Source organism: Myotis daubentonii, chromosome 3 (genome assembly GCF_963259705.1).
Source record: "Myotis daubentonii chromosome 3, mMyoDau2.1, whole genome shotgun sequence".
NCBI lineage: Eukaryota > Metazoa > Chordata > Mammalia > Chiroptera > Vespertilionidae > Myotis > Myotis daubentonii.
The window spans coordinates 140,085,162-140,101,283 of NC_081842.1; the positions used below are offsets into that span (position 1 = coordinate 140,085,162).

Below are 16,122 nucleotides of genomic sequence, written 5' to 3' on the forward strand. Positions count from 1 at the left end.
CAAATGGCCAATCAGGATTTCATATATGTTCTCTCCAGTTTTGTGAAAAATTTTAAGTGTTCTTTTCCTGTATAACTCCCTAATCTCTTGTATTCTGATTACACTATTTCAACACTCAACCACTCTTGGAACTTTTTTGCAATATAAAGAAAACAGTGCCTTTTTTTCCTTTTCTGTTTGGTAAGAAGATGGCTCCAGAAATGCTCTGTGGGAGAGTAAGCAAAAGACACGAAGGCAGGCACCTCGGCAACGTGAATGTGTCTCCTAGTGAAATAATTCTTTGGCTTGACCAAGCAGGGTCTGCTTCCAGCCCCTCCCACTACCGCTGGGCAGGAGTATGTTAATCACTCCTGATTTTCTAGATATGAGCATTGTGCTTAGCAGGTCGTGGAGACTAACTGAATGAATGAAGCAAGCATAATCAGTGAGATAGTCACTGAATGAGTGAATGAATGAATATCATTGTTTTTATATATATACTATTATTCCAGTTAATAAGACTGAATCACAAGATCTTCCAGGAAAAAAAAGATAAAGAGAATTTAACAATCCAGGACAGTCTAGTTTGATGGTAGTTTAACATTTTTTAAATTTGGTGGAATTATCGAGAAAGTAGCCTATTGCGACTTTATTGTTCGAAGAGAGCTCACCCATAAGCCAGCTGCCCAGCCTCACCATGAAACAAGGTTTGAAAGTCTTCAATATCCTGGTCACTTCAAGTCTATTTTCTAGTTAATCTTCGTCTTATGATCTTTGAAATCCACTGGACCCTTACGGAATCAGAAGCTCTGAAGAGCAGGAGAAACGGATCGTGAAGAGCACAAAGTTAGGCACAGAGACAACAGAAGAGAAACTCTCACCACAATTATTTCTGCACCTTTGGCCTCTTAAGGGTGCTAGTTTACAGCAACCCAGACACCCAGAAGACCCAGCCCTTTTATTAACAGGAAAGAGTTACCAAAGTAGCTTTCTGCTCTACTTGTCTTAAGAACTTGCTCTGAAGAATTTACAAAACAAACAAACAAACAAACAAACAAACAAACAAAAAACGCTTTGGACAATGTAGGTATAAAATTTTTGAAACCTAAAAAAGAAGGAGGAACCATGGAAAAGCCTACGGTTTACATTAGAGAGAGCAAATGTGCCCTTTTAAATCAAGGCAGGAAGCCATTGTGGTTTGGTTTTGTTTGTTTGTTTGTTTGCTTTAAAGATTTTTAATTGATTTTCAGAGAGAGGAAGGGAGAGTGAGAGAGAGAGAGAGAGAGAGAGAGAGAAACACCAATCGGCTGCCTCCCCAAGCCGGGGATCACTACTGCAACCTGGGAACTGAACTGGCAACTCCTGGCTGCATAGGACAACGCCCAACCAACTGAGACACACCGGCCAGGGCATCACTGTGGTTTTAAGTGGGAAAACTAATCTAGTATCTTCTTTTACATGGACATTTCTCCCATGAAAAGTTGGCTTTCCGCCTGATCTGAGATTATGCCAGGATGTGGGCAGGCGAGGGAAAGGCAGTGAGGGGTAGCCAATTAATTAGTCAATCAGAAAGTATTTATAGAATTCTCCATGTACATGGCAGCATGCAGGCTCAGTGGGAGATACAAGGAGAATCAGCCCATGAAAAGCTCGGACTAATCTCCTTGGGAGGCAAGGTGTGCATGTGCTGGCAGAAAAGACAGCATGAGGTGGTATTTTAATTGGGCAGTATGTCTTCCAGGCACCAGAAGGCTATACAGACAAACACGCTGTTACTCTGGTCTTATCACCATTTATTCTGGGCCATGGGGTGTCAATTTTCAAAGTGACTATGAAAGCAGCTTTTTATAACTGGTTAGACCAAGTAGGTAGGGCCTTTATAGACCCTGAGCATAAGATAGTTTGGGTGCAATATATGAGGGATGAAGGAGTGTTATTTTCCAAAAATGATTCCACAGAGATTATGCTTGTGTCCTTTGCAGGGGACAATTTAAAAGCAAAAGAATCATCATAAAAATGTTTAGGGGGAAATATATGACTAAAAAAGTACTAATTACATAGCCAAATTATCATTTCATAGTAACCATTACACATAAGTTTTGAGAAAACCTCTTTTAGAGAAATTAAATGTTGAAAATAATAATGATAATAAATAATAATCCTATCTAATAAAAGAGAAACATGGTAATTAGTGTACGACCGCTACCCTTCCCATTGACTAATCAGGGCGATATGCAAATTAACTGCCAGCCAAGATGGCGGCCAGCAGCCAGGCAGCTTAAAGTGAACATGAGGCTTGCTTGCTTCAGTGACAGAGGACTCCAACATTCCCCGCCTGCCGCTGCAGGCCTCTGAGCTGCAACTCTAAGAAACTATGTTACAAATATAGAAGCTAAACAAAACCACAGAAACCTGCTTTAGTCGTTGGGCTTCAGCCAGCAGGATCGCAACATTGTTTCAATTACAGAAGGTAAACAAAGGCCAGAAACCTGCTTTCAGCAGCGGAGGCCTAAGAGCTGGAGCCAAACCTGAGAGCTAAAGCTGGCCCAGAATAAAAAAAAAAAAAAAAGAAAAAAAGGAGCGGTTGGGAGCTTCAGTCACCCGCCAGCCTGAAAATAGCCCTCAGCCCCTCACCCAGACTGGCCAGGCACCCCAGTGGGGACCCCCACCCTGAAGGGTGTGTGACCAGCTGCAAACAGCCATCATCCCCTCACCCCAGCTGGCCAGGCACCCCAGTGGGGACCCCCACCCTGATCCAGGACACCCTTCAGGGCAAACCAGCTGGCCCCAACCTGTGCACCAGGCCTCTATCCTATATAGTAAAAGGGTAATATGCCTCCCAGCACCGGGATCAGCAGAGCCAAGAGACCTCCTGGCACCAGGATCAGTGTGACAGGGGGCAGCGCCCAAACCCTCTGATCGCCCTGCGGCTCTGTGTGTGACAGGGGGTGGGGCCACAACCTCCCTATCCTCCCTGCTCTGTTCATGACAGGGGAAGGCGCCCCAACCCCCTGATCAGCCCTGCTCTGTGCCTGATAGGGGGAGCTCCCCAACCCCCTGATCGCCCTGCGGCTCAATGTGTCACAGGGTGCAGCGCCCCAACCCCCTGATCGGCCCTGCTCTGTGTGTGACAGGGTAGAGCCATAACCTCCCCATCAGCCCTGCCCTGAGTGTGAGAGTGGCGGCGCCCCAACCCCCACCCCACGGGCCCTGCTATGTGTGTGATGGGGTAGAGCCATAACCTCCCTATTGGCCCTGCCCTGAGTGTGACAGTGGTGGCGCCCCAACCCCCTGATCGGCCCTACTCTGTGGGTGATAGAGGGTGGCGCCCCAACCCCCTGATCCACCCTGCTCTGTGTGTGACAGGGGGCAGTGCACCAACTCCCCTATTGGTCCTACTCTGTGAGTGACAGGGGGGAGCTCCTCAACCCCCTGATGGGCCCTGCTCTGTGTGTGACAGGAGGGAGCTCCCCAACCCCCTGATGGGCCCTGCTCTGTGTGTGACAGGGGGTGTTGCCACAACCTCCCCATCGACCCTGCCTTGAGTGTTACAGGGGCAGTGCCCCAACCCCCCAATCGGCCCTACCCTGAGCGTGACTGAGGGTGGCATCGCAACCTCCTGATCCGCCCTGCTCTGTGCATGACAGGGGGCGGCGCCCCAACTCCCCAATCAGCCCTGCTCTGAGCCCGACCAGGGGCTGCACCTAGGGATTAGGCCTGCCCTCTGTCACCCGGGATCAGGCCTAAGCCAGCAGGTCGTTATCTCCCGAGGGGTCCCAGACTGTGAGAGGGCACAGGCCGGGCTGAAGGACGCCCCCCCCCCCCCCCCCGCCACCGAGTGCACAAATTTTTGTGCACCAGGCCTCTAGTATGATAATAATAGCCTAAACTTTTCAGCTGCTCATTTTCCTTGGCCAGATCTTGCTGAACATTGCAAATCCCCAAAGACTTGATGTAGCGGTATGTAGATCTAACTACTCCCATGGAAAGAAAAATGAGATGGGATGTCTTCATAGTAGGAGCTAGCAAGTTTATCACTGACCATGTGCCATTCTTTGTATGTCTTCATATGCATACTTCCATCAACTCTATGTATAGGTAGTAACTAAAACAAAGCAAAATTAAGCTGTTTTCCCAGAGTCTCCCAGCTAGTGATTCCAAAGCCTCTATACCACCCTAGTTAAAAATGGGCAAAACAATTGAGGTCTTATAAAATGTTTGAAAGTGTGGGGAACTCTGGTTTTCTGGAAACTGCCATGAGAAGGATAGAAATGTGTGCACGCGCTCTCCCTCAGTGCTTTAAGCTTAGTCATGGTACTGTTGGTATAACATTGGCCATTGGACAGTGTTAGGAACCAAATTCCTGTACTTTGAGGATGGGTTCTATAAAATGACCAATGAAGCAAAAAAAATTTTTTTTGTTATGATAGCTATCTTTTATCCTACAATAATGTTTCTAGCACAACTTATTATTCCAAGATACATTATTATTCTCAGAGATGCCTTTGAGGATAATTACTGGCTTTATTTTTGTTGAAGTATATGAAATATTTGTAAATGTATGAAATTGGTATGAGAGATGTTTGAATTGTTTAAATATTTAGAATGCTAACTTCTTTATTTGAAAAAAAAAAACCACTCAAAACTTTGGTTTATAAACTCACCCAGAGACATACAATGTGCAATACCCATTTTCCTACCTTTTCTACACCTTTTGAAAATTATTTATAAGGAGAATATTTGATCAACAACAAAGTGTCTATACTAATAAAAGCCTAGGTGGTCCTCGCGCCCTCGCTTGCGATGTCATCACAAGGTGGCCACCACAGGATGGCCATGTGCACAGCAGAGGTGGGGCCCAGCAGCGGCTCCATGCGGTGAGGCCTGGGGGTCCCACAGCTCTGTGCAGCACGGAGGAGGTCAGTCCTGGTGTCTCTACCGCCTTGTGCGAAGGAGGCGGGTCCCGGCAGAGGAGGCAGATCGCGGCAGGGGAGGGCAGTTTTGGGCAATCAGGCCAGCAAGGGAGGGCAGTTGTGGGCAATCGGGCCAACAGGGGAGAACATTGGGGGTGAACAGGCCAGCAGGGGAGCAGTTAGGCATTAATCAGGCTGGCAGGGGAGCGGTTAGGGGGCAATCAGGCTGGCAGGCGGAAGTGGTTAGGGGCAATCAGGCAGGCAGGCAGGCGAGTGGTTAGGAGCCAGTAGTCCCGGATTGTGAGAGGGATGTCCCAGATTGGAGATGGTGCAGGCTGGGCTGAGGGACACCCCCCCACCGTGCATGAATTTTGTGCACCGGGCCTCTAGTGTCATCATAAAAGTTCTAAACACTGGGGACAATGAGAAGGATTCCAAAGACTTCTTCCAGAGAGGAAAACACAGGAATATCCCAAGGATGAAGAATCAGAATGGCTTGGACTTCTCCACAGTAACCTAGGGAACTAGAAGACATGGAGCAATGCCTTTAAAATTCTGAGGAAAATTTTCAGCCTGTAATTCTATTCTCAGCCTAATCACCAATCAAGTGTGAGAGCAAAATAAAGATATTCTCAGGCATGCAAAATCTCAAAAAAAATTGGCCTTTCATGTACCTTTTTTCAAAAGACAATGCTCTTTCCAATTAAGGAAATACACCAAGAAAGAGGAGGATATAGAGTCCAGAAAACAGGTGATAGCACATAAGGAGTGGGGGAGAGAAATCCCTAGGATGGTTTCTCTGTTCACCTTCAGTGACGGTGAAGGCAGGTCCCAGGTTACAGATGTGCAGCAGGCCTACGGAATAACCATGCAGTTGGAGTAATTCTTCAGAAGAGATAACTCTGAGAAGAAAGAACTAAGAATTCCAGATGTGGTTGGTCCCATTGAAAGTGGACTTACACAACTGGGGGAAGATTTTGGAGCTGATTAATTTTTTAAGTATGTAGACAACTGAGAAGCTGAAAAACATGGCTTTAAGAAAACAAGCTATGCAAAAAGTGAAAATCATGACGTAGCTGTGAATAGTCATAACTGTATTAACACTGATTATTGGTCACAGAAAAATTGAGATATAACACTATTGGGAGAATGGGATAAAAGGAAATGTGCATGTATGTGCTGGTGGGGATGGGACAAGAGAACAGTAAACGCTTTTGTTTTTGGTGGGAACTCAGTGGATGATGTCTGAAAGTGAAGAAAGCAAATGAGACATAGAACTATAAGCATATTATTTAGAAATAAGGAGGCAATTACAGTACTAAAGTAAACAGCTAAAAGAATTGCAAATGGTTGACTCTCAAATCAAAGAATGGAAGGAGGCAGTCAGGGGACTGTTCTGTTTTATCATAAGCCTTGAAGAACTGTTGACTCTACATCTGCTCATGTTTAGCTTTGATAAAAATAAAAATTAAACTATAAAAAATGAAGGGTGAAGGAGAAATTTAAATAAGAAAAAAAGGACAAGCAAGGATAAGTTATACTTCTCATTATAGAGAAACTCAAAAGAGAATACTCAAAAAATAATGCAAAACAAAGCATTAAGATTAACCTCAAGTATCATTTCCTAAAACATTAAAAAGAGAAAGTTGTGAAGTTCTGTGTTCCTCCACCTTTTTCTTTTCGCTCACCCTCACCCTCTGGTCAAACATTGGTGTTTATCCTCTATACGCTAAGGCTGGCTAGTGCTTGAGTAGAAAATCTGAACAGCAGCATCTAACCCAGTCTCTTGATTCTCCAGCTGTACATCTGGCTTCTCTTGGTGTCTCACCCGATTCCCAAAACATCTTACATCCACCATCTTGCCATTTTCCCTTCTTCGCTGGCTTCCTGATCCACATCATTTGTCCACTGACCCTGACTCATTCCATAGCTGGATTTAGCTGTCTGCATTTGCTTTGACTCCCCTATCCATTTCCTCAATCTAATTCTTAATTCCTGGCTCCCACCTCCTCGTCAAAACTTGGCTAAATCCATTTTGAAAAACCAAGGCGAATGGAATTGCCTGGGAAGAATTTGGAGAATCTGCAGCTCTGTTCTTTCTCCATTCTTGAGAGCCAGGCTAGCAGCTGAGGGTGCATGTGGGGAGAAGTGTGTGTGTGTGTGTGTGTGTGTGTGTGTGTGTGTGTGTGTGTGTGTTAGAGAAGAGGACACAGCTATCTTGGACCCTGTCATGTTTTTTGGGAATACTAACGTATGTTTTTTATATCTTGGTGTATTCTTTCTTTTATTTGTTCTTCCATTTCTTCTAGAAACTGTTCTAAAATTTTAAACCCAGAGGCATCTTTCCAGCTTCCTTGCATGAAGTTGCATATTAACCTCGTATGAGGCTGTGGCAAGACTTCAGTTCATGGTGATTTCACATGAAGTGACATCTGATTCACTTTTAGACTGCATTCCACACCAGTCTGCCCAGCCCTGCAGTTTATGGGCTAATTCCTATTGTCTTTCAACATATGAAGCACTAGATAATGTGTGATTTGGGTCTTGTCTGGGAAGCTGATTAAGCCACAGTCAGGGACAGCAATCCTACGTGTGAAATGTAACAGGCCTTCCTCTAACAGCTCTGGGGTGACTGGAGGTACTTGGTGCTTTTCTGTGGGGAGACAATGAGCTCACTAGGAAAGCAAACACATTCTTTTCTAGTGTGGGCTTGGTCTATGGTGGTAACATTTGGCAAGTTGAGTAACAGGGAACAGATAACTGTGAACAGATGGGCAACTATTAAAAGATTAGAGGGGCTTTTATCATTTCTCAAATGGCCTTACCCACCTACCTACAGGATACCCAGTTCCTTCACAAGCTTACGTAATGGATTTAATTTTCTTCTTCCTTTTTTTTTTCTTTTCACTTGCAATGGAAGCAAAAACTCTGATATTAAGAGGAAGAGAATAGATGAGAAACTTCTAATTTTGAGTGCCCTTGGGATTAGATGCTGATTTCAGCCATGCAGAGAACACTGCCCCATATTTTGACAAAGTGGCTACTGGCAATTTTAGAGGAGATGACTTTCCAAAACAGACAGTGAGCCTTCCCCATCCGCGTCTGATGGCCATCTGACATTTGGATGCAGAATTACCGAACTATCCATGTGCTTTGATAAGTATAACTTTGTTTTTAAAATAAGGCAATGGCAAGTCATTACATTTAAGCTCAAAACTAAGAGACTACAAAATACAAAAGAGAAGTGCCTTCCTGGCAGAAAGAGAAAATAGTTACACATCTTAGAGCAATAAAATTTACCCACGCTCTGGGCAGTGTTGTCTGAGATGCAGGAGCGTGTCATCTTCTGTGGCTCAGAATGATGCTTGGAAAGTTCCTAACAGTGAGAAGTGCAGACACTGAGATGAGGCCTGTTTTACTCTCTCTGAGGCAGCAGCCTGATTTTGCCAAGACCATAGGTTGGTACGGTCAGAGTTATGGTACCTATTAGCTAGATCTCAGGAATCTGGCCAAACGAGCTTGGGTTCCATTCCTCAGAGGCTGCCTTAATAACATACATTCCGGGTCAGTAACTCTAAGGGACTCACCTTGTGTATACTCAGTGTGGCTATCTAACATCTGTTCAGAAGCAGGAAGGATGGATCGGTACCCAGCCTCACTTTTACCCCCAATTCCTTAGCCAACCTCAGAGCCAGCTTATTCCTGCCAAGAGTGTTGGGTAACTCAAGAGCGCTGTCTCCAAAAACTACCGCACCTAAAACTGAATTTTGTCTAAAACAACCAACATCAAAGGGAAATAATATTTTAAATTAAAAAACCCACCATTCAAAATAATTGCAATTTAAAATAATTTAACAACAGACCCCTGAAACACACTAATAGCAGGTAGAAGACAATTCGCTCTGGAGGCAATGGCCTCTGTTGGCTCCTCAATGATGCACAGTTTCACAAACTCACAGTTCTCCTGGGCTGTGCTGTTTGGTTTAAGGCAACTAAGTAAACAAGGCATTAGTGTCCCCTGCGGAATTATACTTTAACAGAAAGAATTATTGGAAATGGTTAAAGTCTCCTCCCACCATTAGCAATAAGAGTTGACAGTATTAATTGTGAATATATATTCTTGGGCTTTTAACTAAGTGTTGGACATAGATTGTATCATAGCTCAAAGAACCACCCAAGGAAACACTGATAATGCTGTCAAGAGAGTGAATGTTTGTGTATTGCATGTGGGGCTTGTGAAAGTCACTGAATTGAATAAACTCAATAAAATTTGGGGAGGGGGTTTGTTCTAAGTTTCATGTTCTTTTGCTTTTCACATATTTCCCCGACATGTAGAAATACTCTCTAGGTAATTAAAGCCCTTCCCAGCAATTTTTATTTTCCTTCTTGCCACTGCTAAGTGTGTTGGTGTCAGCTTGCTAATCCTGCCTGAGCTCACATGAACTCCATTTGTTCCTGTCTTCTAGAATGGAGGCGATGCAGGGATTGGTGGAGAGACTGGAACAGGCAGTCGGCCGACTGGAGTTGCTGTCTGCGGTGTCACACCGGCCTCCTGAGAACTGTGGGGAAATTAACGGTGTCAACGGAGGTAGGGCCACAAACCGTTGTCATTACCCATCTCTACATGGGTCACTTCATTTTGTCCCCACCACTTAGTTCTCAAGAAATATTTCTAGCCCTAACCTGTTTGGCTCAGTAGATAGAGCGTTGGCCTGCGGACTGAAGGGTCCCAGGTTCGATTCCGGTCAAGCATGTACCTTGGTTGCAGGCACATCCCCAGTAGTGGGTGTGCAGGAGGCAGCTGATCAATGTTTCTTTCTCATCAATGTTTCTAACTCTCTATCCCTCTCCCTTCCTCTCTGTAAAAAAAATCAATAAAATATATTAAAAAAAAGAAAGAAATATTTCTATCTACTTTCTTCAACTTCCCTACTCCTTCCTTTATATGTGACCATGACATTCACCAGATGCAAGCAATCCATGAAAAATAGAAAGGGAAAAAAAGTTTCAACGCACACTCCACAAAAATTACCAGTACCTCCGCCTGTTAAAAGCATAATCCACGTGCCAAGTATCATTATTCTTTCGTTTTAATGTTTATGCTGCTCTTTCACGCTCAATGACTAAATATATTATCTAAGTGATTATCAAAAAGAAACTAATGTCCTCAGTTGGAATGTAAACTGGAAGGAATTATTATTCTGTAGATTTTAATTTTAAAACGAACAAGTCATTAAATTTAAGAACTGCAGTTTTAAAGGAGTGAACCTGATGTGAATCCGAATGTGAATTCCTAGTGACATGATCCCATCACGTTGTTTTACTTGTGCCTGCTCCTAACCAAACACACTTTTAAAAAAATATGCAAAGGCCCGGCCAGCGTGGCTTGGTGATTGAGCATCATCCTATGAACCAGGAGGTCACAGCTCCATTCCCAGTCAGGGCACATGCCCGGGTTGCAGGGCTCAATCCCCAGTGTGGGGCATGCAGGAGGCAGCCGATCAATGATTTTCTCTTTCATCATTGATGTTTCTCTCACTCTCTCTCCCTCTCTCTTCCTCTCTGAAAGCAATAAAAGAATTTTTTAAATTACATGCTAACACCACACTTAAAAAAATAGATCCTAAAAACTATCTGAGCAAATATAAAAAAATTAACTATTTCTTTAACATGATACCAGGTATTGCAAACTCTCTAAGTTATCTACAGTAATTTTTCCAATTTCTTCTTGCCTAAGTTTGCAGATTTAGCAAATAAAAATACAGGACATCTAGTTAAATTTGAATTTTAGATAAGCTGACGTTTAGTGGGGCGAGGAGTTGTAAGTGTGTTCCAGATACTGCATGGTACGCACTTATGCTAAAAATTTATTCATTATTTATCTGAAATTCATATTTAACTGGGCTATGTGTATTTAACCTAGCAACTCTATCCTTGTCTCACATAAGGTTCCTCCTTATCTGACCCATTTTGAATCCTGTTAGGCTTTGGGGGCTGAGAAGAGACTTGTGGAAGAGGGGGTTTCAAACAAAGCTTTCGCCAGGCAAGATCCACAGTGGTGCTTCTAGAATTTCAGGCGTATTTGGAGCTGTGCCTTGTATTACATGCCCTGGGACAAAAATTACTGTGAGAGCACAAATGTGCAGGCTGGTTTTTCCCGCTGAACATAATGAAAATTAAAATGCTCTGAGCGCATTGAAAGGGGGTGCTATTTAAAGGAAGGCTGCCAGGGGCCTGTAAGTTGTTTCTGCATCAACAGAGACACATCTACGATTTCATTTTAAGCCTCTTTTTGTTAACTATACAGTTGCTCTGTGAGATTCAGTTAACCTTATTTGCAAGAATATATTTTTATGTTCTCTTCAGTAAATTTGTGTCCCTATTACTTTGGCATCTGGTGAACAAAGACATTTCTCTAAAATTGCCAACCACAAATATAAAGCTGGTAAATACATAAAATAAAGTTAAATTCAACTACCCAGAGATTATGTAGTTTTGTTGAATAAAGGGAAAAAAAACCTCCATAATTTGAACTTCGCTTACTCAAAGAGCTACTAGACTGCACTTTTTATTTTCTTTATAAAAAATATATTCTGGGGCCCTGACTGGATGGCTCAGTTGGTTGGAGTGTAATCCTGTTCACCAAAAGGTTGTGGGCTCAATTACCAGTCAGGTGAGGGTACATACCTAGGTTTTGGGTTCAGTCCATGGTCAGGGCATATACGGGAGGGAACCAATCGATCTCTCTCTCTCTCTCTCTCTCTCTCTCTCTCTCTCTCTCTCTCCCCATTCCTTTCTCTAAAAGTCAATAAAAGCATATCCTCGGGTGAGGATTAAAAAACATTCTGGGAAAATTAATAGGCTAAGCAAAATTGAAAGGCATATAATTAAATTACTTAAGTATTTAAGCAAATATTTTCTCACTTATTAAAGTCAGGTCTTTTAAAACAACTAGCCACCAATTTATTATCCTATTTAAAACAAAGTGATAATTAGTAAGTAGGATAGTTAGTAAAATGTCTGAATGATATCCATCCTTAAGACATTTTCAACATCGCTTTCATTTCTTCTTAATTAGTAAGCTTTTGTAATTATCTAAATTCTATTTTGAAAAAACCCTTAAGGACAACCTCTCACCTTAAATATAAACATCAGCATTACAATGATGCTATAATTAAAGTTTAAAAATTATTTTTTTATTTAAAAAAAAAAACTTTTGGAAGGAATCCGGTCCATTACAAATCCATCTTTGCACAGACCGAAGAACTGCCTTCTTAATGAGACTGGGGTTATGATGTGTTTGCTATGCTTTTTTATCCCTGACAATCAGGTAAGTTTGGCTTAGCAGTGGAAGAAATATTGTTGCATGCCTGCCAAGTGGCAAGCACTGTAATAGGTGCAAGAAAATCTAAGATGAATCATGTCCTAATCCTCTAGGACAGTGGTCGGCAAACTCATTAGTCAACAGAGCCAAATATCAACAGTACAACGATTGAAATTTCTTTTGAGAGCCAAATTTTTTAAACTTAAACTATATAGGTAGGTACATTGTTATTAACTTAATTAGGGCACTCCTAAGGCTTAGGAAGAGCCACACTCAAGGGGCCAAAAAGCCGCATGTGGCTGGCAAGCTACAGTTTGCCGACCACGGCTCTAGGATCTTTGGTCTCAATGCATTACTATACAGGGCCACAAATGCTTCAATTGCAGGGTGCTCAAAGGATGCAGGCTGGGGAGAAATACAGGTCATCGGAGGCTGCCTGGAGGAGATGTGAGCAGAGCTGAGTGATGAAAAGCGATCAGAAAACATTCCCTTTTATCATTGTACCTTCTCCACCTCATTTCTAAAACTTTCCACTACTTTGAATACTCAACAGAGACCTACCTCTCCGGCCTCTCCCACACCAGCAAACAGGTTTGCCTGTTTCCAGATGGATCCATAAGGAATCTTTGGGCTTGCACCCCCTTTAGGTTCTGGAAGTTAGAAGTTAAACTAGGTGCCGAAAGCTGAAGACAGCTGTTTCAGTCATCCTTTGGGCCTGTGGAAATGGGCAACTGGGAAAAAGGGAAAAGGAAGGAAAACTTTATCTGACAGATCTATGAGCATGGATATTTCTGTCCAATATGAGAAAGGCAATCCTAGATTTTGTTTTGGATTTTAGCAGCCTATAGTGCTGAGGTTCTCCATCCATGTTATCTTCTCAAGATTAGGCATATGAAGTCTAGGACTTGGACAAATTTTTCCTGAAAATTAAGAGGCAGGGAGAGTTCAGAGCACACCAGGCTGAGCCGTTGTCACTACAGCTTTTATAGGGATTTGACACATCAAACTTACTCTGCAGTAGCTCAGCAGTCTCTCCTGCCCACCTCTCCTCCCCTGGAAGTGAAGAAGGGACAGAATGTGTGACATCAGCTTTCTTTTCCCACTTGCCCACAGTCCATATTAGCTTCTAGTTGCCCTGGATAACATTGGTAACTGTTGGCAAAGCTATTATAGCACCTGGTCTGGTCAGTCTAGAACAGTGGTTCTCAACCTTCCTAATGCCACGCGCGACCCTTTAATACAGTTCCTCATGTTGTGGTGACTCCCAATTTCATTGTTACAAATTAAACATAATTAAAGCATAGTTATTAATCACAAAAACAATATGTAATTATATATGTGTTTTCTGATGGTCTTAGGCGACCCCTGTGAAAGGGTCGTTCGACCCCCAAAGGGGTCGCGACCCACAGGTTGAGAACTGCTGGTCTAGAAGGAAGTGCACTGGCTGTGGATGAATGAGGCTTGATTCTGGTTTTGGATCTGCCTCTTACATGGCATATGGCTTTGGTCAAGTCACGTGCTCTGTTTGCATTTTCATTTCTGATCAGAAAAGCCGTGGTGGTGCTCCTTACCTCATGAGTTTGGGGGAGAATTAAGTGAAATTTTGTAGGTGATAGTGCTTACTGGGGAGGATGAAAAATAGGAAAGTATTGTTTTCTTGAGCCCTTGAGAAGTGTGTAATAGACACTGATTGAAGGAATGAATGACTTAGTGAAGAGAATGAAAATGGCATGAGTGATATTAAACTTGCATATTCCCTATGGCAAAGCAGTACCAGCTGTTCATTAAACTGCCAGGGAATCACAGCGTGTTCTTCCTCCAAAGGTGTGGCCCCCTCGGTGGAAGCCTTTGATAAGCTGATGAACAGCACAGTGGCCGAGTTTTTAAAGAAGAGTAGGATCCTTGCTGGCGACGTGGAGACGCATGTGAGTACTTTCCTCTCCTGTCCTGCAGGGAAAGGAGACGGTGGGAGGTGGGTGCACTGCTGGTGGGAGTGTCAAATGTGTGGCCGGTATGGAAAAGAATATAGCGGTTCCTCAAAATAATTAAAGGTAGGATTATCATCCAATCTGGCAATTCCCCTTCTGGATATATGCCCCAAGGAATTAAAAGGAGGATCTCAAAGAGATATTTGTACACCTATGCTAACAGCAGCATTATTCCCAACAGCCAAAAGACAAGGCAACCCAAGTGTCTGTGGACCATGAATGGATAAGCAAAATGTGGTATACAAGGGAATATTATTCAGCCACAAAAAGGAAGGGAATTCTGACACATGCTACAATAAAGATAAACCTTGAGGATATTATGCTAAGTGAAATTAGCCAGTCACAGGAGACAAATGCTGTGTGATTCTATTTATAACGTATCTAGTGTAGTCAAATTCATGGAGATGGAAGGTAGAAAGATGGTTGCCAGGGTAGGGAGAGGGAGAAATTGGAATTTCTTAAATGGGTATAGAGTTTTAGTTTTGTGATGCAAACTAACTTCAGAAAACGTTCTGGAAATCTGTTGCACAACAGTGTGAATATACTTAACACCACTAAAGTGTACACTTAGAATGGTTAAGAGGGTAAATTTTGTGCTATGTGTATTTTACTACAATTAAATATATATAGCTTGAGGAAAGCAAAGTCATAGAATTTGATGATCTCTGGGTTAGTAGAGCCCTTTAATGATATCCAGGACTGCTTTCCAGTTTTAGACACTTTTTATACATATTTAAATGTTTAGCATCCTCTCTAAGGCTAGTCATTATTTGCATGCATTTAGTGAAAATCTAATGCAATAGCCAAACCAATTAAACACCTACAAGTTTATCACCAGGTTCTTCTTTTTCATTTGCCTATGTTTGTCGCAGAGGATTGAATTCCAACTCCATCTGCTTATAGCTTTCCCAGCAATGAGACAGTCCTGGCAAAACCATTTTCAGATTAGACTCACATAAAATCTGATTATTGAATGAAGTTGTGGTTTGGGGTTAAAAAACACATAAGAAGGGATTCTCGCTTTGCTCCTTCCCCAATTAGACGTTATGTGCAACACCCAACACCAGTCTCCCAGGGGATCAGGTGACTCAAGTTCTACCAGAGGTTCCAGGACTGTAATTAAATAGATGCTTAGCTTATCACATTTGCAACAAATTTGTTCGACACATCTGAGAAAAATGAAGATACTTCTCATGACATCTATTTTTATTAAATATACCTGTTGAAATACCCACTGACTAAAGAGGGGAAGTTCTAACATACATGAGTTCTAGAAATGTTTATGTAGTGAAATATGTTTGCTTCAAATATATCACAGAGCTATATAATTACTCTGGTCTGTTCTTGAGCTCATATACAGTAAGAGAGTGGCTGAGCTTCTTATATTCTAAGGTGTGATGGTACCTGAAAGCTAACATATAAAATGGACTGTTACCCCAATACACTAAAAATGATTGTTGAGTCATTGACAAACATTTACTTGCTTGAACACAATCATAATAATTATTGTTTCATTGTTACTATGAATTAATGCTGACATTGTGCTTCTGAGGTATATAGTATATTATAACTCTTATTAGTAATATTTCACAAAATTTTGTATAGAAGCTTTTATTTTTTTATTGTTTACAGTATTACATGTCTTAGAAGCTTTTTACCAGATAATAATGAAGCCTATAGATAAGTACATTTAATTATTTATTTATTTATTTTTAATATATTTTTATTTATTTCAGAGAAGTGAGAAGGAGAGATAGAAACATTAACATTAATGATGAGAGAGAATCATTGATTGGCTGCCTCCTGCACACCCCACACTAGGTTCAAGCCCATAACCTGGGCATGTGCCCTGACTGGAAATCGAACTGTAACCTCCTGGTTCATAGGTCAACACTCAACCACTGAGCCATACTGGCCA

General features: G+C 42.3%; 1 protein-coding gene across 1 annotated transcript in view; it reads left to right on the forward strand.

Moving 5' to 3' along the window:
- The window catches only part of CAP2 (cyclase associated actin cytoskeleton regulatory protein 2), a 161,180-nt gene that overhangs the window by 15,268 nt on the left and 129,790 nt on the right, over positions 1-16,122 (forward strand). Inside the window, exons 2-3 of the mRNA XM_059688708.1 lie at positions 9,359-9,480; positions 14,041-14,141. Coding sequence (XP_059544691.1) covers positions 9,360-9,480; positions 14,041-14,141 — 222 coding nt within the window. The 5' untranslated portion in view covers position 9,359. The remainder of the gene's footprint in view (positions 1-9,358; positions 9,481-14,040; positions 14,142-16,122) is intronic.